This window comes from Rhinoderma darwinii, chromosome 2, assembly GCF_050947455.1.
Source record: "Rhinoderma darwinii isolate aRhiDar2 chromosome 2, aRhiDar2.hap1, whole genome shotgun sequence".
NCBI classification, from domain to species: Eukaryota; Metazoa; Chordata; class Amphibia; order Anura; family Rhinodermatidae; genus Rhinoderma; species Rhinoderma darwinii.
The window spans coordinates 249875883-249900799 of NC_134688.1; the positions used below are offsets into that span (position 1 = coordinate 249875883).

The window sequence follows — 24917 nt, forward strand, 5'->3', positions numbered from 1 at the left end:
TGGTCTGGTGTCTGTATATATTTAGGGGGTCTGGTGTCTGTAAGGGTATGTTCACACGCAGTGACAAAAAAAACATCTGAGAATACAGAGCTGTTTTCAGACGAAAACAGCTCCTGATTTTCAGACGTTTTTGTAGCAACTCGCGTTTTTTGCAGCGTTTTTTATGGCCGTTTTTGGAGCTGTTTTTTTCAATGGAGTCAATGAAAAAAGCCTCCAAAAACGTCCCAAGAAGTGCACTGCACTTCTTTTGACGAGCCGTCATTTTACGCGCCGTATTTTGACAGCGACGCGTAAAATAAAGGCTCGTGGGAACAGAAAATCGTAAATCCCATTGCAAGCAATGGGCAGATGTTTGTGGGCATATTAGGGGTGTTTTTTCAGGCGTAATTTGAGGCGTAAAACTCCCGAATTACGCCTGAAAACACTGCGTGTGAACATACCCTCACAGAAATAGTGCAGCAGTTGCCTATAGCAACAATCAAATTTTCCCTTTTACAACTGTGGAAAAATTTGACCATTTCAAGTATTTCAAGTATGTGTATTGACGGCATATCTAATCAGTATGCCATCAATGTTATTGGTTAGAAATCACCTTCAATAGAGCTGTGAAAGCAGCCTTACCCAGTGATTGCAACATGGGGAGGAAAGTGAGGCTGTCTGATACACAATCCATGCCATGATGTATTTCATATAACATCAGGCACATTTGTTCCCTGGTATCTGTCCGGCTCCTAAGGACAGAATGCATAACAACCAAGGTCTTTTTAATAGGGTTGTCAAGCAGCGCATCCCTAGCAACCAGCCTGTCTCAGATTAATCAGGGACAATTCCCACTGAACTAAGGTTCCGAAGAGGCAAGGAGACTTGGCAGGACTATGCCTTTGCCTATCTCTTATTGCCATATTAGGCACTATAGGTTGGCATTTTTGCTACTGCATTTTATTGAAATGTGAAAACTGCTCTGAATAAGATTTGCAATTTATTAACAGGTCTTCAGAGAGAACTGACCTACCGCCTACTGCTCCGACAACCAGCCCCAACTGATAAGTGTGTGTGTGTTCTCTCTGACCAACACTAGCCACGCCCCCGCAGCCTGGCAGATCTGTGACCATTTTTGGTAACAGAATGAGCCTACTGGTCCAGATTATGTCATCCGGCTGGCCACGTCATGGTTTGCTCTTCCTTGTCTCTATGGCAACAGCCCACATCCCGTCATTGTAAGGCGGATTTATCAGCCATCTTTGAATTGGGCAAGAAACGTGTTTATCATATACGTTTAAGTCCATAAAAGGGCAATACGTCCCAGTCCATATTGTGCTGTATATGTACACTGAAATAACGAATAAAAATAGCTCCTGGACGGGGGAAACGTGATGTTTCTTATGGATAGAGTTTGACGAGCTGCATTCAAACTCTAGACTAAAAGGAGCCGCAGGTTCTGTCACTCCCGCCCCAAGCCCCGCCCACAGTTCATCTCACGGAAGTGAATTCCCGCGGCGCATACTTGGAGGTGACTGCCGGAAGTGGGGCAGAGAGGGAGCAGCGGCGGAGGTGAGCAGGGCGGGGCTCATGCGGTGACCGGTACGGTTTGCCGGTATGGTTATGACCTCGGCATGTGTATATGTACATGTTAGCTTTGCATTGGGTTATGTGTGTGGAAGGCGCAGGCTCTTCGTTGTATGCAGCGTTATTCGTGCGTGAATGCTCTGCCTGTCATTTGTACGTTGACCTGTGTGAAGTGTTACTACATAATATCTCGTCTGCCTGTACGGAGGAATGCAATATATTGATACATGTAAGCGGCCATTTCAGGCTAGTGAGAGGCAGGCTGTAGAGTTCTTATGTGGGTTATCTGACAGGAAGTCTATGACAATATCAGCCCTCACGATCAGAGCTTTACCTCACATACACGCTATGATTCTGCATGCAATTACATTCATTCTAGTTGCATGAATTGCAATAATTGAAGCGATTGGCCACTGACCTGTCATTACTAGGTGGGCAATGCAATGGTACGTATATTAGAAAGTTGCTTGTCCCCCCTTGTATGTGGTAAGACACCCCAGTAATGAATCCCCTCCAGTTACTGCAAAAGAATTGTTCACATGTCCTGTAAACACTATGATCGTATACAATTGTCCTAAATGGAGCCCCACTCTTGATCTTCCTATTCTGTAAGACCGGCCTTTTATTTATGCTCCTTGTATCCGGTCATTGAGGGTTAATTCTCCTTTAAATGGCCCTTTTCCATTCTAGAGCTGCTGCATGTGGCATTACTAAATAATGGATCAGTTTATGCCATTACTTTCACTAATCACTGTAAATGGAGCGTGTGGTGCCAGACTGCAGATGATGGGTATATGAGTGGCATGCCACCTGATTGGCCTGTACGTTATTTTGAACCATGAAAGTAACAGGCGGTGTTTGTGGAATGTGTCGGTATCTGCTCCGACATGCTCAGTCACTTCCTGTAATATTGAGAGCGGCTGCAGAACTTGAAGACTTCCTCATTCTGAGGTGCAGTGGGTCTGAGGGTCAGTCCTCTGTGATAGATCCTCATAAAAGCCATTTTTCCGTGATCCCTTTGTAGGATTGCAGCTTGCCTTATTGTCGGCTGTTCCTATATTTTATAGTTTTGTTGTTTTTTTTTCCCCCCACTTTCAATTCACGGTTGCTTTTCATAGGTTGCGAATCATGGCGGACATGCAGAACTTAGTTGATCGCCTGGAGAAGGCAGTGGGGAAGCTGGAGCTTCTTGCTGGAGGATCCGGAGCATGTGCTGCAGGTTGGAAGTATAATGTTTTATTAGCATGGGGTAATACTCATGGATTTATTGATCTTTTAACGGTTTTCTTGATTTGATCGTAGACACGGCACAGTTTGTTCAGGCCTATGACGCTCTCATCAGTGGAGCTGTAGGAGATTTTCTGAAAAGCAGCAAGGAGATAGGTGGAGATGTGGAGAAGCAGGTGAGTGTAATTGAAACCATGTATAGAGTTTCCTGTGGACATTTGAGGCTCACGGCTGAATCTCATTTTAGAATTTGCCTCTGTTGGTAGCTGTTCCCTAGCACAAATATTGTGAGGTAACACGGACCTCATAAACAGCCATGTGCTCACACCCTTACTGAGGGAAGTTCTGATGTTTTGCCAAATCTTTAGAATTCTCAAATGTTAAAGGAGTTGTCCAGGGTTAGAAAAACATAGCTGGTTTGTCACAAACAGCGCCACACATGTCAACAGGTTGTGTGTGGTATTGCATCTCAGTCTTATTCACTTCAATTGAGCTGATCTGCAATACCACACACAACCCATGGACAGATGTGGCACTGTTTTTGGAAGAATGCAGACATATTTTTTTTTTTAATCTAACAACCCCTTCAAACCCTTTATTTTATTTTTTTCTCTCTCTTCTGGAACTGCTCACATAGTTACAAAAGATTTTCTGTAGGCTAAGGCATCATGCACAAGCCTGTTACCATTTTGCAGACTGCAAAATATGGATCCTAGCTACTTCCGTGTGCTGTCGTTTTTTTACGGTCACGTACACTGGATGAGACTGACAGCAAATACTGACAAGAATGATTTGTTCTATAATTTGTGTAATAGACACACGAATCTTCAAAAAAATAAATAAATAATGAATAGTTCAGTATGCTATCTGCCAAAAAAAACAAGGAGCCCTAAGGGGACGGCAACCTGTTGTAATTTGTGGGAGGTGTGTAAAGCAATTGTGTTAAAATGAATATACAAAAAATTGGACTAAAGGGGTATCTTAGCCATAAACATTTGTGGGATATCCATAGATTATGCCTTGATCAGTGGTGGTCCCCTGTTGCTCACATCACAGCCAAGGTGTGATGAGTGGACCAGAGCGTTGGCTGTGCATGAATGAGTACTTTTCATTGTAGTTTATGGGAGATGTGGAAACTGTGGATATGCAAAATGTTTATAGTCCGAATATTACTTTATGTTCGATTGGGGTTGGCTGAGAAAAAATGCAAAATGTTTCTGAACACTGTGGGGTATTTTCATGCTTTAATAGGGAAATTAGTGCAGGGATGACAAAGGCCATTCATCTCCTGCCTTCCAGAAACGTTGACTGACTTGTCCTTTAGCTATTTCTATTTAGAGGGAGAAATAAAGATGTCAGTCCCCTTGGTTGAAATCCATTTTCCATTTATGTAAAATCTGCTCCTGCACTATGTATTACAATGTTCATATTGAATATCTATAACTCCGCACAGGTAGTTCTAGTAACAATGTTCATATTGATATGAGAATTCAGAAAATGACATAGACAATAACTATCTACATTCCTCATTGTGCTCTTCTTCTTTAGGCTGGGTTGTTGCTTGTGGGCCTGAACATACAACGTGACATCTTGGTTAAAGCTTCACAGTTTCAGCAGCCAGACGAGGTATACTTTAATTTCACACAATATTTCCTTTCTTGCATATCGCGATTTCCTGTTACGTGTTCATACTCTGTTCCTTGTTTCTAAACCTCTGTGTGGAAGTGTTGCAGATGTATAATATTAAAAGGGCAAGACTCGAGGAAATCCAAAATAAAATCTTTACTTACAGAAAAAATTTCCTTGGTATCCCACCCACTTAAAGGCTATATACACTTTTTTTTGTACTGAAATGTTATTGTTCATTTGTTACCTAAATGCAAAGTTGAGCAACTCTCTAAATCTAAGTCTATATTAAAAGAAAAAAATCTGCTGCTGTAAATGTTGCTGCTGTAGAGTCTGCAGCTCCTGTAAATAACTGGCTGTGCTGCTGCTTCCGACTCAAATCCATCAGTCCACTTCTCCTGAGGGGCTGACATAATCTGCCGCCCCTTTCTCTGTGTTGGGGCCTGTTCACCACTACGGTCGTGTGCATTAAGCCTTAGGGTATGTGCACACGATAACGACCATTACGTCTGAAATTACGGAGCTGTTTTCAAGCGAAAACAGCTCCGTCATTTCAGACGTAATTGCATGTACTCGCGTTTTGCGAGGCGTCAATTACAGCCGTAACTTGGAGCTGTTCTTCATTGGAATCAATGAAAAACTGCTCAAATTATGTCTCAAGAAGTGTCCTGCACTTCTTTTGACGAGCCGTCTTTTTTTACGCGTCGTCGTTTGACTGCGACGCGTAAATGACATGATCGGCACAGTACGTCGGCAAACCCATTCAAATGAATGGGCAGATGTTTGCCAACGTATTGGAGCCGTATTTTCAGAAGTAAATCGAGGCTTAAAACGCTTCATTTACGTCTGAAAATAGGTTGTGTGCCTCTGTTTTTAACCCTTTGCCATTTCAGCCATTTTTAGTTTTTCCTAACTTCCAAAAGCCATAAAAAAATGTATTTTTGTATTTTTCAGTGGACGTCTTATGAGGGCTTGTTTTTTACAGGACAAGTTCTGTTTTTAATGCCACATTTAATGTACCATATAATGTACTGGGAAACTGAAAAATAATTAATTGTGGGATAGAATAGGAAAAAACAAGCTATTCCGCAATTTTGTTGTTTAGTTAAGGCATTCTTGTGGTAAAAACGTAATGTTATCTTTTATTCTAAGGTTTAGTACAATTATGGCAATACCGAATAAAAGATAGCAATTCTTATGTGTTTTGCTTCTTGTTTTTTTTTTTAACCTGGCGTTCATCCTGAAGGTTAAATAATGTTGTAATAGGTTGGACCTCTACAAATGTGGCAATACCAATTTTTTTTTTTATTTTTTTTACAATACTTTAGGTGGAAAATGGGAAAGGGATTTTATCTTGAATGTACAATATTTTAAATAGTTTTTCGTACATTACCAAAAACAATATTTACCGTATTTTTCGGACTATAAGACAGTTTTTAGCAAGAAGAATAAATATTGCTAAAATGTCCCTGCGTCTTATAGTCGGCAGTGACCGCTTCTTACTTAACCTTTTCCCGACCCATGATGTGCCGGCTGAGCCCGCTCCATACAATGCAGGTGTCCGCTGTGTTTTACAGCTGACACACTGCTCTAACTGCCAGGAACAGCGATGGTGATGTTCCTGGCCGTTTAACTAGTTAAATGCCCGGTTCAATAGCGACCTTGGCATTTATAGGGGTCTTCCTATAAATATCAGATAGATGCGGGTCCCACATCTGGGACCCGCACCTATCTCTAGAACGGGGCCCCCTAAACCCCGTTCTAGCTCGCTCCGCAGTTTCCCGGCCACTTCCTGGTTAGGTGGTCGGGAGTTAAGGAAACAGCCGAGTGCTCGCTGAGATACGCTGTTTCTGTATCTCCCATAGAAGTGAAAGGGAGTTACGTTAACAGCGTAGCACCGCGAGCTACACTGTTTCCGGAGCTCGGTAGCTCAGAAAACGACGTACATGGTCGAGTTACGGAAACGACGTAACTCGCTGAGCTATGCGGTTTCTGGAACTCCCATAGAACTGAATAGTAGTTGCAGGAACAGCGTAGCTTGCTTGCTACACTGCTTCTGTAACTGCCATTCACTACTGTGGGAGTTACGGAAATCGCGTAGCTCAGCGAGTTAAGCGGTTTCCGTAACACATCCATGTATTGCGGTTTATTTTACCAGCGATCTAATGATCGCTGGTTCAAGTCCCCTAGGAGAACTAATAAAACTTGTAAAAAAAAAAAGTTAGATACATTTTCAGGAGTGTAAAAAAATATTACAATTTAAAAAAAAAAAACTTTCTCCATTTTTTTTTTTTCCCCAAGCACAATGTAAAAAATAAATAAAAAAAAAAGAGTGAAATAAAAAGTTATGACAACCAAACAAATAGATTTTGTTTGGTAAAAGTAGCAAAATTATTATTTTTTCCCTATTTTCTGTTGTCTAAAACCTGGGTGCGTCTTACAATCCAAAAAATATGGTAACTGTTTTTTTCTTTTTTAGTCCCCCTAGGGACTTTAACAAGCAATTATTTGATCGCTGGGACAATACTCTGCCATGCCTATGTATTGTCATTTTTACTGGCTCCTACTAAGCCTTGCAACTGGCAGGGTTTAATAGGAGCAGAAATGGCACCTCAATTAGGCACCCAGGCTGCCATGACAGCCATTGGCACCCCACAATCAATTAGCAGGGGGCCAATGGAGTGACAGAGGGGGCTCCCGCGTCTTTCTAACGACTTAGATGCCACGGTAGCTATTGACCATGGCATCTATGTAATGAAATGGCCAGGATCAGGGGTATCTCTGTTCCCGGCCATTGCAGTAAAGTGTTGGCTGGGTTTAAAGGGAATGTCCAGTTTAAACAAATTAGTGTCATTTTTTGCGTAATTTAAAGTTATACAATTTTCCATTTGCTTTCTGTATTTCCTGTTCAGTAGGAAAATTCATTGTTTCTAGTGGCTAAAATTCTGTCCATGGTCATGTGATGGACACACAGGTGCTGGGCTCGTTACACTAGGTTTATCAAACCAGTGTCTTCTAACGATCCCAGCACCTGTGTGTCCATCACATGACGATGGACAGAATTTTATCTGCTGGAAGAAAACCATGAATATTCCTACAAAATAACAACAAGCAGAGATCTTGAAAACAATGCAGAATTATTACAGAAAGTATATTAGAAAATAGTATAACTTTTAATTATACAAAAAAATAACATTAATTTGCTGAAACCAGAGAACCGCTTTAAGTCATGACGGTTTCTAGTTTCACTCGTGACTGGAAGCAAAGTTGTATTCTTTGCTCCAGTAATAGCATCTGTAACAAGTGACCAAAGCCACTAGGTCCAGGAGGTGTTTTCCTCAAGACGTGTGGAGTTTTGTTCAGCAGCTTATAATTGACAATCTGATCTCATTGATGTCCTGTCATTCCACTTCTATAATGAAGTCAAATTAATAATATAGTTTTTTTTATTTTAGTTTGCAATATACAGATAAATAATGCAAAACAGTTGCTCTCCATCTGTGAAAATATCAGCTTTGGATGGAATTTCCAGTTATTTTTTTAATTTAATTTCTCTTTAGTAAGAAATATCCCATTTGAGTGTGAAAGAGGCTGTCCAGAATAAGACAAACATGGCTGCTTTCTTCCACGTACAGCGCCACACCTGTTCATGGGTTGTGTATGGTATTTCAACTCCGCACTATTGAAGTGACTGGGGCGGAGCTGCAATACCACACTTGACCTGTAGGCAGGTGTGGCGCTCTTCATGGAAGAAAGCAGCCATGTTTATCTAATGCTATGCATCCCCTTTAACATTAGGAACATATCACAAAATAGAAAATGTTGCAAGAATATATCTAATTTTTTTTTTTCTTCTTGGGTTTTCTGTCTCCTATAGAAGGATCTTTCTGCGCTCCTAGCTCCTCTATCCAAGCAGATTCAGACCGTTCAAGAATTCAGAGAGAAAAACAGGGGCAGCAAGCTATTTAATCATCTTTCAGCTATCAGTGAAAGTGTTCCTGCCCTTGGATGGGTAGCCGTGGTAAATTGTCATGCAACCATTATTTTTTCCGTAGTCACTACTTTCTTCATTCATTCTAGTCAAGTGCAGTAACTGACGACTAAATATTCAAGCTGAGATTGAAAAACAATGGGGGTGAATAAACGCACGCAAAAATACAAAATGACTGGCATTGTGGGGATTAACCATTCTAAACATGGTCTTTATACTCTAAAAGATGGAAGATAGTATATATATATATATATATATATATAAATAAACACAGACGCGGAGTCTGGAAGAAAATGTCCATTAGGAAGTCTGAAAGGCTCGGAGTGATTGTAATGGGAAACGGTAGTTGTTTCCAGTCTCTTTCAAGCTCTGCTGCGGTTTTATCTTCTATGTTTGTAATTATTTTTTTTTCCCTCCTCCACTTTTAAGAGTCCCAAGCCTGGTCCCTTTTTGAAGGAAATGACTGATGCAGCAATGTTTTACACCAACCGAGTCTTGAAGGAATATAAGGATGTGTAAGTTGTTTTCTTATGCCAGAAGCAACTCCTGTTTACCATTGTTCATGCTATAATATTCCATGTATTGAAGGTTACACAACAATGATGTCGGTGAATAAAAGTAATTGTTTACCTTGTGTGCTCCTGACAGGGATAAGAAACATGTAGACTGGGTGCGCTCATATTTGAACATCTGGACAGAGCTTCAGGCTTACATCAAGGAACATCATACGACAGGCCTAAGTTGGAGAAAGACTGTAAGTGTTTTTATTTAAAAAAATAAATAAAGAATTACAGTTGAGTAGTCCTGTATTTAAGCTAGGGTTGAAACGTGTACATTGCCTGTGCTTAATTTTTAGGGACCAAAGGCTGGACCTACCACTACCGCACCAAGTGCTCCATCGGCCCCCAAAGTAGGACCACCTCCACCCCCTGGAGGACCTCCTCCCCCTCCACCACCAGCTCCAGCATCCGCTCCAAGTGATGATTCTGTGTCTCGTTCACAGCTGTTTGCAGAACTAAACCAGGGAGAGAATATCACCAGAGGTAAGAAACCGCCACTAATTCTTTATACTGTGGTAAAGATAAGATGTTCAACAAATATTAGAAACCATCCCGCAACTTGTGTACAAAAGGGCTAGAAGGCTATGGGTTTGGTTCAGATTCCTATAAACAAACAAAATGGCTAAGAACACGAAGTCTTTCAGAAAACCCGCATGAGAAATCCACAGCTGACACTTGGATTTTTGCTGCAGAATGGCCAGCGATCCGCTGTGGATTAGATGCATTGTAATTCAGTGGAGCTAATGAAAATCCGCAGTGCGTTTGTTCCTTGCAGATATTTTTTGTGAGCATGTGAATGGTGTATATAGTGGCAGAATGAGAGCGGAGTCTGTCAGGAATGTGTGAATTAGGGTTACACGATGCATGGAAATAGTGATACTATTTCCATGCCGTGCTCCCTGAAATGGTTCAATACCGTCATTTCATGTATTTCAATACTAAGCTGTGCGACCGCATAGTTTAGTATTGTAACACATGAATGTAGTCAGAGCGGGGCTGCGGCTGTGTAATACATCCATTGTCCCGCTCCTTACAACAAGTGTGCACGCGCGGTCAGCATGATGTGATGCGGCCGGTGCTGCACTAATGAGCGCCGGCATTGAAGACATGAAAACATGGCGCACGCACTGCCAATCATCCCCATGTTCTGTTTTTAGTGCCGGCGCTGCCGCTCATTAGTGCAGCGCTGGCCGCATCACCTCATGCTGACTGTGCATGCACACATTAATGTGATAGGAGGAGGAGAGAAGGTCTTAGACAGACACCAGGCTAGAAAGCACTTTGTACATTAGTTAAAGGATTTTAAGTTGTACCTTCCGGGAGATAGGCAGCCAATAAAGGCTCTGTTTTTAAGGGCGCAAGTGGAGTGGTAAATTGAGCATGGGCATTAAGAACGGGCTGAAAAGAGTGGTTGGCCCCAGGAGAAGGTTTAGCAGTAGTCCATCCTGGGTATAATGAAGACCTTTTGATTGTTTGATTGAATCTTGACTAAAGAAGGAGCAGATTTTTTTTTTTTTTTATAAGTTATGGGAGACTGGAAGTTGAGTGCTTAGATTTAAAGAGTCAAATGTTACTCCTAAAGATTTCCTGGCCGGTGAAACAATCCCTGATACAGCACGTCGATCAGCGCTAGTTTTTTCCATGGAGCAATGATCGCAATGTATGGGGACAAACAATGGTTAATACGATCCTTTGTTCACATAAATTTGCATCTTCTCTGCAGCTCGTCGCCTGCTTACACAAGGAGATGTGCTGTCGACTAGCGACCGTTTTTTTGGCCGCATAAACAAGCGTTCGTCCGATCAAGTGCCTTCAGTAGCCGGCTTCAGAAACCAGTTTATGGCATTATGTACACTGTTCAGAAAGATGGAGAGGATGGAGATGGTAGAAAAAACAATTACATTTTATTAAAGGCTATGTACACCTTTTTTAAATCGTTCGTTCATAACTTAGATATGATCAAGAAAGACGGATATATTGCGCAGCGCTAGATACAGCTGCTCTGTATACAGGATACAAAGCCGCTGTATCTCAAGTAAAAATATTTTGAATAAAGTATCTTGAACGTTGCACCAATCAATGGTGTTTTTGTTTTGTTTTTTGTTTTGTTTTTTATATAAAAAGGTCTACTTCAAAGGTGTCCATAGCCTTTAATGTTATGTTAGTGGAAATGAGAGGATTTTAAAGTAGGCAAGTGTTCGCCAAGAATTCTGGATAGAATAATAACCAAATTTTAAAGTGGTTATGTGGCGACCAAAAATTATTAGCAGTGTACTCACTGCGGTATGTATCTGTATATACATTTCAGTCCTCCTGTCGTGCTGATTCTGAGATTTTTATAGCTTGTACATAGAGTACAACGGGGCCGGTCACATGACTAAGTGTCATATAGTCATCAAAGAAGACTGAGCAACTAGACTGCCGGTCCCCCAACAGCACTATAAAAATCTATTAAAATCTCAGACTCGGGGCGACTGGAATGTATATTGGCAGTGTACTCGCATACTCCTAATACTTTTTGGTCCCCATATAACCCCTTTAATAACCAAACATAATGCATATTGCCCTTTGACTACTGTCATAAGATTAGTCTTATGCAGGTATATTAATGAAATAATGGGCTATCCTCTTGCTGGAGTGGTCAATTACAGTAATGTTAATTCGCCATACCCCCCCCCCCTCCCCCCGCCCTTCAAGCAATACCTCTTTAAATCGCACATGTAACAAAACTGACCATTGCTGGAAGCTCTAATACATGAAGTATTCTTCTCAGAAAAACAAGTTTGTTCTTCATAAAACCGCGCAAGCAAAGAACAGTGTATTGTGTACCTTGGGATAAGCGTTATTAGTCGTACGATAGAGAATTCTTGCATGCGTACACTCTCCTTGCTGAATAAGTAGGCGGAAAGATAGGCGGTCAAATGTTTAATGCACTTTAATGTCTTCTAGCCCTGAAACATGTGCCTGATGATATGAAGACTCACAAAAACCCATCTTTGAAGTCTCAGAGTGGTCCTGTCCGAAGTGGACCTAAACCATTCACTAGTCCCAAACCAAAAAGCATTGCTTCTCCTGCGACCAAGCCCGCTCCCAAGAAGGAACCGCCTGTGCTTGAATTAGAAGGCAAGAAATGGAGGGTGGTAAGTAGACAAAAGAAAGCTTCACCCCAGATTGCTTGTTCCGGTCTGTGGTTAGGAGGTTTGAAAAACAAATGCTCATTCAAGTACTGCGGCCTAGCTGCCGGGGAAGCTGCGAGGTAGTTGTATGACTCTGATTCTGCCTAGGGCTGAGCGTGGGCTCAAGTTAACCATTGCAGGTGAATCGCTGGACGTTCCCTTTGTCAGCAAAGGGACAGATTATGATTTATCCTTGCCAGGGGGGATGACAGGCATACGATAGTGCAAACCAAGTATAGTCTTGCTTAAAACATGAGTTCAAGATTCTGGACTGGGACTCCGGTATTCTGGTCAGACAACCAGTACTTCAGGTAATGAGATGTAGGGATAGTAGCGAATCAGGAAAACAGATCTTGCATCCGGTTGTTCAACAGGATCTCCGTTTGGGGTACTTCTATGCTCTGTACAGCCTGGGGTATCTTTCATATCTATGAACTTGAGTGGATAATGGAGCAAATAATGCTTGCACAGTTTAAAAAACAAAACCAGATTTGCCTGCTCCGTACTTTAACCCTTTTCCGACATCCGCTGTTTATACATGGTGCTGTCGGCAGGGGATTGCTGCAAGGTGCGGTACGGTTACGGCACAGTGATGGTGTGGGCTCAGAAGCGAAGCCCGTGCTGTCGCAAGCGGGTGTCGGATGTATAGTACAGCTGACACTCTGCTGTAATGACTGATTAACCCCTTAGATGCCGTAGGAATTGGCAATCACGGCATGAAAGTGGTTTGTAGCCCATGGCCCCCTACATAAGTAGTGCAATGTATTCGCTCGATCAGCGTTTCAGGCCTTCAAGTCCACTGGTGGGACTAAAAAAAATAAGTAAATAAAAAGTTGTACATAATAAAAAAATAAAAAAAAGTTTGCCCATCAAGGACATTTATGGCATATCCAAAGGATATGCCATAAATGTCAGATAGATGCGGATCCCACCTCTGCTGCCTCCCAGCCACTTCCTGATTACATGGGCGGAAATTACGAAAACAGCTTGGCTCGCTGAGTTACGCTATTTTTGTACCGCCAATAGAAGTGAATGGCAGTTAGTGAAGCAGCGTCGCACGTGAGCTACGCTGTTTCTGTAACTGCCATTCACTTCTACGGGAGTTATGAACACGGCAGAGCTCAGCGAGCTACGCTGTTTTCTTAATTTCCGACCATGTAATCAGGAAGTGGCCCGGGATATTACCCGGGCCACTTGGATACTGAAATGTCATATTGGGTACTGAAATGGCATATCAGTGGAAAAATTGCAATTTTCACTTTGCATCTGCTGCACATTAATTTCTGGAAAACGCATGTGGGTCAAAATGCTTGTTACACCCCTTAATAAAAATTACGGTTGTTTCCAAAATCTGGGTCACTTCTCAGGGATTTTGTATTTCATATCAGATACCTACAATTGTGAACCAATACTTTGTAAATCGCTAAATTAGGTCTCAAATTCACTCTGCAACATCCACTGAACATTCAGTTGCACACTACACCCATAACTTTAACAGTGATTTTTCAAGAACATTTTAAGTTCACATTTTTTTTGGAAGTTATGCACAATTTATGCACAATTTTAGATTTATGCTAATAGACAACTGGGCGTGTTTTTATCAACTGGGTGTTGTACAGAGGCGTGTATGAGGCTGACCAATCAGTGTCATACACTTTGTGCAGTGAAAGCAGCTGGGCTGGAACATGAGAAGTGTATGATGCTGATTGGTCACAGGAAATGAAGGAGAAAAAGCCCCCAACAATAGTAAAGCAATTTCTACTGAGCACGACACTAGCCAGGAATAGAGGAAAAATTTCTACTTTGTACAACAATACCCCATATGGTCATAAACTTCTGTTTGTAACACAAGTCTCAGAAGTTTAGGAACGCCATTTAGCTTTTGGAGTGCGGATTTTGCCAATATGGTTTGTGGACGCCATGTCATAAACCATTTTACAGTGGAAACCCACCAAAACTGACCCCATTTTAGAAACTTCATCTCTTAAGCCTTCTAACGTTCTAGAAAAATAAAAATACGCAAAAAAAAAAAAAAGCCAACATAAAGTAGATAATATTTACTATATAACTATTTTGTATGGTATCTGTCCTACAAGTAAATAAATTAAAATTTAGAAAAATTATAATTTTTAAAACATTTCTTTACATTTTGGTGTTTTTCACAAAAAACAATTGCAGAATCGCTTTGATGAGTAAAATAATTCTAAAGTTTACCACAAAGTGTCACATGTCAGATTTGAAAAATGAGGCTCTGTCAGGATGGTCAAATAGTTGCAACGGGTTAAAGCTGGCTAAACATATCGGATTGCTGACAATCAGAAGCTTGTTCATCCTTCTGCAATCTCTCCCGACTTTGCCATTTACATGCACGCTTGCCATGGTTTTTTATATTAGGGGAGATTGGCATAGATGGTAGTAAGCTGCTGCAGACACTTCTATTAAACATGCCCTTTCCTTCTTTCCCCTAACCTCTGCCATTGACAGTCTGGAGGTCCTGATACACATTAGATCATAGGCCGATTCTGCCAAAATCTGCAGGTTGGACTGACTTTGAGCTATAAAGAATGTACAAAAAGAAGTGGCTGAAAATTACGAGGTTGTTTTCAAGGAAAAACAGCCTCTGATTTCATGGTGTTTTTGAAGCTGAAAATGAACTTTGTTATTTTTTATTTTTTAAATTGAAGCTTATTTTGAGGCTTCTTTTTGTAGTGTAATGTAAAATTGGCTCTGATGCCTGAAGAAGTGACATTCTCCTTTTTACAAGGTGTATTTTAATTCAGCAGTGTACAAATACACCTCATGCGAACAGTAGTGTACTTCCTATTGAAATCAATGGTAAACGGATTGCAGGCGTGTTTCGTGTGTATTTTGGAGCGTAATACGAGCCTTTTATGCTCCAAAATAAGCAGTGTGAACATACCCTATGGGTAGGAACACACTAGGCGTAAACACAACAGATTTTATTACGGAAAACCTGCAGCGTATTACAGTAGCAGCGGTGTCGAATGTCAACAAATCTCATCCCCACACAGCGGAAAAAAGCCCACATGCGGTGCATTACCAGCCGCAGCATGTCAATTAATGCTGCAGAATCGTTGCTCTTGTGTTGAGGTTTCCCCCATTGAATTCAATAGGGTGCTTAAACCCGCAACAAAGTGGTGTATGTTGCGACATTTGTGGCGGAATCACAGCAATTTTGCCACAAAAATTGCAAGTGAGGAAAAAAAATTATAATTATCCTTTACCCAGAGTTCACCGCTTCTTCTCTGGTCCGGCTTCTTGGGATGACGTTTCATCCCATGTGACCGCTGCAACGTCATCCCAGGAGGCCGGACTACGCACAAAAGAGGAGGGGATATGTAGGAACATGTATTTTTTTCTTTTTTTTTTTTTTTTCTTTCCACAGCGGGAATTCCAGCCAAAAAAAGGCAGCATTTAGAAACCGTTTTTTTTGGACTGTATTCCCTGCAGTGTTCAGGGCAGATACGCTGTGCAGCTTGATGCAGCGTATCCACCCTGATCACTCTGTGTGTGTTCCTACCCTAAGGGCTTATTCGCACAGACGTAGCATAGGTCCGTGTGACGGCCTTATTCACACAGACGCATGTATTTCGATGAGGCCGTTCACACGGCCGTTGTTTTAATGGACCGTGTGGAGGGTCCGTTGAAGAATAGAACATGTCCTATTTTCTTCCGTTTTCATGGATCCATCCATAGACTCAAGTCTATGGGGAACCGTAAAAACAGGTGCAACTCGGACATGAAAAACGGCTGTTTTTCACATCCGTGTTTGCACTCGGTTTTCTGAATTCGGCCTAATTGTGGTCTTACACGGCTCGATGAGCTTTTCTCGTTCATCGGCTGATCGATGCACTGTTTACACCGGGCAATGATCGTTCTGTGAATACTCGTTTGCCCGATAATTGGACCAGTAAAAGGGCCCTTAAGGGGGTTTTACATAGGACAATTACTCGTTGCTGATAATTGCTCTGTGTAAACGGGAACGACCAGCAGACGAAACGAGCAAACGCTTAAAGTAAAATATTATGGTTGTCGGCAGCACATCTCCCTGTGTAAACAGGGAGACGCGCTGCCGACATGATGATAATGTATGGGGATGAGCGATCGGAGTAATGCCCACTCGTCCCCATCCATAGCTCCGTGTGACAGGAGCTAGTGAGCGCTGATCAACGATGTTAATCAGCGCTCGCTGCACCGGCTGAGTTTCGACCGGTGTAAAAGGGCCTTTAGGCTCGCTTCAGACGCTCACATATTCCTATTCACATAAACTGTTTGCCTTCACAGGAAAACCAGGACAATGCATCCAATCTGGTGATAAGAGATACCGAGCTCAAGCAGGTGGTTTATGTATACAAGTGTGTGAACAGCACCCTGCAAATCAAGGGAAAGATCAACTCAATCATTCTAGGTGAGTAAGCGAAACAGAATTCATAAATATAGCCCCACATTTATCAAAAGTGGCTTCATTCAGTAGTATGGAGTGGGGAGCAGCAGGAGGGAGTAGAGTAAAGGCCCTATTACACCGGCCAATTTTGGGCGGTGCAGCGAGCGCTGGTCAACGAGTCAGCTCATTGATCGGATCTCGTTTGCGCCTTTCGCAAGGAGCTATGGATGCGGACGAGCAGTCGTTACTCCGATCACTCGTCCCCATACATTATTATCATGTCGGCAGCACGTCTCCCTGTTTACACACCGAGATGTGCTGCCGACAACGATAATATTTAGCTTTTTTTAAAACAATATGACCAGCAGATGATCAAGCCTTTGCTTGTTCATCTGCTGAATGCTGCCCTGTTTAATCATTGCCAATAATTGCCCTGTGTATTCTATGAATGATAGTTTGCCCGATAATTGCCCAGTGTAAAGCCCCCTTAAAGCCTTATTCAGACTAATGTTGAATAAGTCCGCGTGTATTTCAATGGGGCCGTTCACGGCTGTTTCAACGTACAGTGTAAAGGGTCTGTGGAAAAATAGAACATGTCCTATTTTCTTTAAATCTATGGGTACCCGTGAAAAACTTCAGTTTTTCACGTCCGAGTTTGCCCACGTTCGTCTGCATAACCCCTAAAAGACACATGCTGCCCATAAAAGTGATGGAGGGGGAAGCAGACACTTTACAAGTCTATGGAGAATGAGGGCAGGTGGAGGGAGCAGAAGCTGAGAGAAGACACAGACGCTGCCTATAGAAGCATATGGGGAAAGGGTTACTTGGTACTGCTGTATAATCTCCACGCTGCAGCATATAGAGATAGAAAGGAGAGCAGAGCTGTTAAGTTACACCCACTAGCTCAGACTAAACTGAGAATTAGTCTCTGCAGATGGGGAAAACTGCTTAAGAAAAAAAAAGCTTTATGATGGTCAGAAATGGTGTTAATTCTCATGTAGACACGTGACTGTTTAGGCCCTCTTCAGATCATGTTTTTGCCTTTAAAACATGGGATAGATCGCCCAAACACCCCGGGTAGAGTGCTACTTGAAGCTCTGTTCCTGGAGAAGCTCCCAGCCTTCACTGGCTTCGGAAGCGCTCTGGTCAGGGACTCCAGTCCTGGGAAAGGACAGTGATTTCAAGAGCTTTTCAATGCCGGGGTTCCCGGCCAGAGCATCCCAAGGGCTCTAACTGGCGACTCCAGCCCTGGGGAAGCCCTTGATGTCACTGTCAAAATGCATTGATAAATGTGGGCCCTAGCCTTAATTATTTTCATTGTACCATCTCTGTTTGATCCTCTCTACAGACAACTGCAAGAAGCTTGGCTTAGTGTTTGAAGATGCAGTAGGCATTGTGGAAATCATTAACTCTCGTGATGTTAAAGTACAGGTAAGATTTGTCCGTTTGTTTTGGTTATTGAATGAAGAATAAAGCGGCGAATCTGGGCAATTTCTTTAATTTTATGGTAATGCTTAAGAGGTTGTCTTATATCGCTGGCAGTGAAAGACTCTTCCCTCTGCTTTAGCTAATGAATTCGCGTTAGCGGTCATCATGGACTAAAAATATCGGGGTAGATTTTCTACCGTCTGGGTCTAGAAAGTGTAAAAGAATTCCCTAAACTTTGGTGCAGTTTTGCGCAATTTTGATGTTTGCATCTCAGTAGACATTTTTTAGGTGTTCTGAAAAGGTGTGGCTTCCCAGGGGGCGTGGCTATAAAAAAATAAATCACTTGTGTGCCAATAAAACTGGTGCAAAATAAGACCAATCAAAAGTGGTATAATGAAAACGGGTCCATGCAAGATGCACTAAAAGCATCATGCAGCATGTACCACTGTGATAAGTTTAGGGCATATTGTGATTGCCTGGTCTAAGGGGGGTTTACACTTGGCAATTATCATAGAATGCTCGTTCCCGATATTTGCCCTGTGTAAACAGGGCAGCGATCAGCAGATTAACGCGCAAACGCTCCTTCATCTGCTGATCGTATCGTTTTAAAAAAGTTAAATATTATAGTTGTTTACACAGGGAGATGCGCTGCCGACATAACGTATGGGGACGAGCGATCTGAGTAACGACCACTCGTCCCTATACGTAGCTCCATTTGGCAGGAGCAAACGAGCGCCGATCAATGATGTCTCGATGATCTTTGCTCGCTGCATCGGCCGGTCAAGTTTACGCTGTTTTACTATTAATACCCCTGCACACGTTTCAGATTTGTACAGGGGGTCTTTAGACCGCATTAGTAAATTTTGGCCATTGTGCAAGTCTGTTTACTTTTAGGGTATGTGCGCACACAAAATAAAAAAAAAGGCTCAAAATATGGAGCTGTTTTCAAGGGAAAACCGCTCCCGATTTTCAGACTTTTTTTAATCAGTCGCGTTTTTGGAGCTGCTTTTCAATAGTCAATGAAAAACGACTCAAGAAGGGACATGCACTTCTTTTTCACGGCCGGTTTATGAGGCCGTTTTTTAAAAATGGCCCTGTAAAAAAAAAACGGCCCGTCGGAACAGAACGCTGTTTTCCCACTGCAATCAATCAGCAGATGTTTGGAGGCTTTCTGCTTCCAATTTTTCGCCCGTTCACGCCCCAGAAAAACTGCCAAAAATAAGCCATGTGACTTTACCCTTATACTTCTCTCTTTAGTAGATGTTCCTGGTGTGGTTATAAAGCAAAAATGCTGCTTAAAGTGTAGCAGTTCTGGAAGAACGTTCCTGACTGTTTAGTTCATGAGAAACAATGAATTTCCCAGCATAAAATTAAATTCTATTAACCCCTTCCTGTCGCAGCCCTTTTTCAGATATTCATTTTCGTTTTTTCCTCCCCCTCCCCCCCACACCTTCCAAAAGCCATAATGTCTTCATTTTTCCATCTATATAGTACTATGAGGGCTTGATTTTTGCGGGACGAGTTGTAGTTTTTCGTAGCACCATTTATTTTGCCGTATAATGTACTAGGAAACAGGAAAAAAATTGTGGGATAGAAAATTAAAAAAAACAGCGATTCCTCCATGTTTTTTTGCGCGCCGTTTTTACGGAATTCACTGTGCCATTAAAACCACATGTTAACTTTATTATGCGGGCCAATACGATTACGGCGATACCAAATATATATAGTTTTTCTATATTTTTACTACTTTTACAAGTAATTGTAAAAAATAACATTTATTTTGTGTTGCCAAATTCTAAGAGCCATAAGTTTTTTTTTATTTTTCAGTCGATTAAGTGGTTTGAGGGCTTATTTTTTGCGGGATAAGCTGTAGTTTTTAATAACACCTTTTTTTATTTCATTTTTTTGTGGGAGATGAGGTGACCCAAAAATAGAGATTCTGGCGTTTACAATATTTTTTTACGGCGTTCACCGTGCGGGTTAAATAAGGATATATTGTAATAGTTCAGACTTTTACGGACGCGACGATACAATTATGTTTATTAATTTTTTTACTATGCTCTAGGGGGAAAATGGGGGTTTTTTGAACTTTTTTAATTTATTTTTTTATTAGTCCCCCTAGGGGACTTCAACCAGCGATCGTTAGATCGCTTGCACAATATACTGCAATACCAATGTATTGCAGTATATCGTGATTCTGACAGGCTTCTATTAATAAGAGCACAAAGATGGCGGACCTGGGGGACTTCATTAGACCCCCAGGCAGCCATAACAACCATCGCCCCCGCCCCCCCACCGCAATTTCGTTGCGGTGGGCGCGATGAGCTGTTAGTGGGTCGCCCCCCTCTTTCTAACGATTTAAATGCTGTGGTCGGTATTGATCGCAGCATTTAACGAGTTTAAATGAGCGGTATCGCGCCCAAGCGTGATGCCGCTTGTTACTCTGAAGTGAGCCCGCTCCATACTTCCCCCTACCCGACTTTGGCGTATGGATACGTCAAATGTCGGGAAGGGGTTAAAAATGGAGGTCCCTTTCAAGTGTGTGAAAAAATGACATTGCAAATCTGTAGTTTATGCTCCAATTGTCTGCAGTGTTTTTCAGGTGTACAAATGCAGACACATTCTTGCAGCTGAACCTATTCTGGAGAACTACCGTGGCTAATAATTACATTGTAGTAAGCAGGAATTGCAGGATTTGCTCCAATAAAAATTAAAGCATCTTTGTATAAGGTTTTGGTCATAAATCATGTTCTGGCTTTAGTTCCTATGCATCTCCATGGTTACAGACTACAAGAAAAAAAATCCTGTTGTCTGATCCAGTAGTTGTACTTTCTTTCATCCCCTACTTCTTGGTGCCCTCCAGAATATATGTTGGCAAGTAGTAGGGGACAGAGCCTGCAGTCATACTTTCATCTAACTATACAGGGTCTTATAGACACAGGTCTGCAGAGGAGCTGTAGATCCAAAACAAAAATGCACTTTGCGAATGCCTTGATAACAAATCTTTTGTTAGATTCATTGGAGCAATACAAATGGTTTCACAAGTTTACTTGCAGTTCTCTTCTGCTGCTCCACTACCCACAAATAGGAATGTGCCCTAATTTTGTTTCTCCTACAAACTTGTTTTTGTTAGGTGTTGGGTAAAGTGCCAACAATATCCATCAATAAGACTGATGGCTGTCATGTGTACTTAAGTAAGGACAGCCTTAAATGTGAGATCATCAGTGCCAAATCTTCAGAAATGAACATTTTGGTCCCCGGCAGTGGCGGAGATTATGTAAGTATGGCTTGTCTCTCTATTTCACCACTCTTATAGACCTGTTTACAAGCATACTGTATGAATCTTGTTCAGTGGCCATTTGTCATAAAGACAAAACAACCTTTTTAATAGTCCTGCTTTTTTGTTTATTTCCTAACTATGTACATTGTTTTATTGCAGAATGAGTTTCCTGTACCAGAACAGTTCAAGACGGTTTGGAATGGCCAGAAGTTGGCGACTACAGTGACTGAGATTGCAGGGTAGAAGCAGTGACCTGTCTGCAGTGACATGGGCTGGACACCATGTCGTCTCCAGCCCTCTGTGTTCTCTCTGCTGCTTCTTTCTTGAGGATTACTCTAGCTGTAGGTAGAGATCTGATCCTCACAGCTCTCTGCAGATAAACATCCTACTGTATCACGCCTAATTAGTGCCAGAATCCACAGAGCTGCTTCTGCTAATCTGCTGTCCTGCCCCTCCCGTGCCAATTAAAGGGGATGGGGTTCTGACTGTCATAAACATAATTCTGGGTAGTGGCTGGATGACCGGTAAAATGTTAATTGGACCAAAGTATAAATAGCTAATGAGCACTTTGTAAATGGATCTTGTTCATTCCATACACAGGGAATAATACAGCTCCTGCCTGTTGGCCAATCCTTTACAGCACTTCCAGGATTTACTTTTTATACATAAGTATCTTCAGAAATATGCAATGGTTTTCCCTCTTCTCTGAATTACTGTCCTGGCCTTTCACTTCTATACTGATCCTAAACTAATATAATGCCAATGTGTACTGAACATTTCCAACGTGTTGTAAGCAGGCTCTGCTCTGATATTAAGGGAGAACTAGTTCTTGCACAGACTGTGGAATACACAAGTTTACAAATCAAGCATTTTATTAAAGATTCAAAGTAAAGTTAAAAATAGTGGTCTGCTTTTTTATTAATACAATAATGGAAAGATGGATTAGTTGATCAAGGCAAATGGAAAACTCTTTATGATTTGGAAGTGGTTTTTCAACAATGCAACACTAAGATCCTGTGCTTTGTTTATGGTGGATGTACAGCCAACCATTGGACAAATAGTGACCTGATTCCAAAGTAAAATTCTGTCTCCGATAACTCCCTGCTAAGTATGAAATTATTTTAAGCTAGCCATACACCTGATGGATCCCAGGACTGAACACTCGTTCAGTCAACAGCTAGATCTCTTCTTGTTGTTACCCATGAGGGTGTTGTATATTTTCAAAAATCCTGTCCTAGAATGATTTAATAACACAGATCCAATATTTTCAATAGTAAATTGATTTGGAGCATATGGGTGGAATGGAAGTTAAAACTTGACATGACCTTCATGAGAAGTTATTTTTATTTTAAAAAAAAAAACTTGTACCGCTATTATCAGTAGTTATGGTGAGATGTTTCCATATCATTGTCCCATTGGGGGATGTGGTACTTAGAGAAACACGGTAGTCTGACACTGCCTCCAGAGTCTGAGCAGATGTGTTATATTACATGTTAGCACAATCTCCCTTTACCCGCCCATTCCACCCAGCTGTTGCCACTTTCGTTAGGCAAGTATATATTTTTTTGCATGTTTTTGATGCCACTTTAGGATAGCCATACACATTGAAGTTGGCAAACCCACTTGTGACCTAAAGGTGTATATAGGGGCAGTCATCGATCCTTTGTTCCCCTAGGAGATAAAACTTACCCCCTCACACTTGAAATCAACCTAAACTCAGCCAAGAAGCTGTTGGTTGAACCAGCATTCAGGTTTCTAATGTGTGTGGCCTGGCATAGTCAAATGTGGGTACAGAATTATGTAAAGATTAAAATAAAGGAATATATTTATCTAAAGGCTTCCTGGCTGGATCCTGAAGTGATCAGCTGTTTATTGCAAGGCAGAAGCTGCGAGTGAGTGCTTATTCTCCAGTACCCATTGAAATCAAAGGGTCGCAGACAGTTGGACTACTTTTAGGGTATGTTCACACGCTTAACAAAAAATGTCTGAAAATACGGAGCTGTAATCAAGTGAAAACAGCTGATTTTCAGATGTTTTTTTTTAGCAACTTGTGTTTTTTACAGGGTTTTTTTTTTTGTCAATGAAAAACTGCTGAAGTGACATGCACTTTTTTGTGGCTATTAATTGTTACCCAACCGTTTTTCAAAACGGCGCGTAAAAAAACACCCCGTTGAACAGAACGCAGTTTTTCCCATCAAAATCAATGGGCAGATGTTTGGAGGCGTCCTGCTTCCGATTTTTTGGCCAGTTTATGGGCTGAAAATAAGCCGTGTGAACATACCATTAAAGAAAATCACCAAAGGAGAACGTAGGGTAGTTGCCCATATCAAGGCATTAGAATTGCACTTTCGTTTTTCAAAGATCCTTAGGAACATGAGATGAATCTGATTGGTCCTTCCCTGCACATGGAGACACTCCTCATAGCAGCAGGGTGGGTCTTGTCTTGGGTACTGCAGTCTCCTCTATTGCATCTATATGCTATAATAGAGCAGATAAATAGGTTTCATAGAGCGGAGAGGCCACATTAAGACAGTTCTAATGTAGCTGTGGTTTAGTGACTATTATAGCTGCAATGTCCAGATACCTCCCACCTCAAGTGAATCCAATATAGATCACATAGGGTTCAGCTACATTACAACCATCTAAAAGTGGCCCCAGTTTAAAGCATTTCATTCGAACAGTCCTCAATACTAGCAGTTTAATATTTCAGTGCAATTGGTAGAAGATCTCTTCTCCATACAGTGTAAAAAAAAAAGTCAACGGACAAATGGTAAGATGTTCTCATTGAACCATTTCTCTGAAAACTGCAAGTGGTCTCCATCAGCCGCCAAGAACGCCAACTTTCCAGCCTTGTCCATTTCCCTCAAACCCAAGCGATCCTATGGAGAGGAACACAATTGGTAAAGCAGAAGTCTAAATTAAATACACATTTTGTGCCAGTTTTACTATAAGGATACTTTATAACTATCGCAGGCAAGCTACTTGTATGGGGATGTTCTGTAGTCCGTGTGAACGTCCTATATTAACCCACAGCTTGCCAGAGGTAAAGCTCTGGAAGCAAAAGCAATCCTGCATCTTCTGACTACAGAGAAGTCTTAGGGTAAGTTCACATGTGGCAGATCTGCTGCAGAAATTTCTGTGATTATCCCATTTCTCTAAATAGTGCCGGCCAAAATAGATGCACGCATTGCCGAAAACCCTGTTCAGATGTGCAGTACAAATTTTCAGTCAAAACAAATTGTGTATGACTATATCCGAATACTGCTTTAACCCCTTCCCGACATTTGACGTACATGTACGTCATGGAAAGTACTGACTTCCCGCATCTTGCCGTACATGTACGTCAAACGTTTGGCACCGGCTCAGAAGCTGAGCCGGTCCCATCATCACCGGATCTCAGCTGTATCTTACAGCTGACATCCGACTGTAACGGCGGGGACTGAAATTAGCTTCGATCCCCGCCATTAACCCCTTAAGTGCAGCGCTCAAACGCGATCGCTGCACTTAAGGTGTTTGCAGCTCATCGGAACCCCAGTAATGAAATTGCCGGGGTTCCGGTGGCTGCAATGGCAACCGGAGGCCTAATACTGGCCTCCCGGTCTGCCTAGCACCGAAGCCGGTCAAGATCCGCCCGGCGGCGGAGCCTGATCGGCTTCCG

At 41.8% G+C, this 24917-nt stretch overlaps 2 protein-coding genes across 3 annotated transcripts in view; one reads left to right on the forward strand and one right to left on the reverse strand.

The window, feature by feature from the left end:
• The first annotated feature begins 1446 nt into the window (after positions 1-1446).
• CAP1 (cyclase associated actin cytoskeleton regulatory protein 1) lies at positions 1447-22587 on the forward strand. Of its 2 annotated transcripts, none has more exons than XM_075853062.1 (13): positions 1447-1551; positions 2685-2785; positions 2869-2969; positions 4342-4419; positions 8297-8440; positions 8840-8925; positions 9059-9164; positions 9267-9453; positions 11920-12110; positions 16452-16575; positions 17900-17982; positions 21113-21256; positions 21419-22587. In XM_075853062.1, the coding sequence occupies exons 2-13, from the start codon at positions 2695-2697 to the stop codon at positions 21500-21502; spliced, it is 1419 nt and encodes a 472-aa protein (XP_075709177.1). In that variant the 5' UTR covers positions 1447-1551; positions 2685-2694; the 3' UTR covers positions 21503-22587. The 2 variants fall into 2 exon arrangements, with proteins under 2 accessions (XP_075709177.1, XP_075709178.1); XM_075853063.1 differs by having other exon boundaries at positions 1528-1594.
• The window catches only part of PPT1 (palmitoyl-protein thioesterase 1), a 42628-nt gene continuing 39824 nt past the window's right edge, over positions 22114-24917 (reverse strand). The window contains exon 9 of the mRNA XM_075853064.1: positions 22114-24138. Within this exon, the coding sequence (XP_075709179.1) occupies positions 24016-24138 (123 nt within the window). The 3' untranslated portion in view covers positions 22114-24015. The remainder of the gene's footprint in view (positions 24139-24917) is intronic.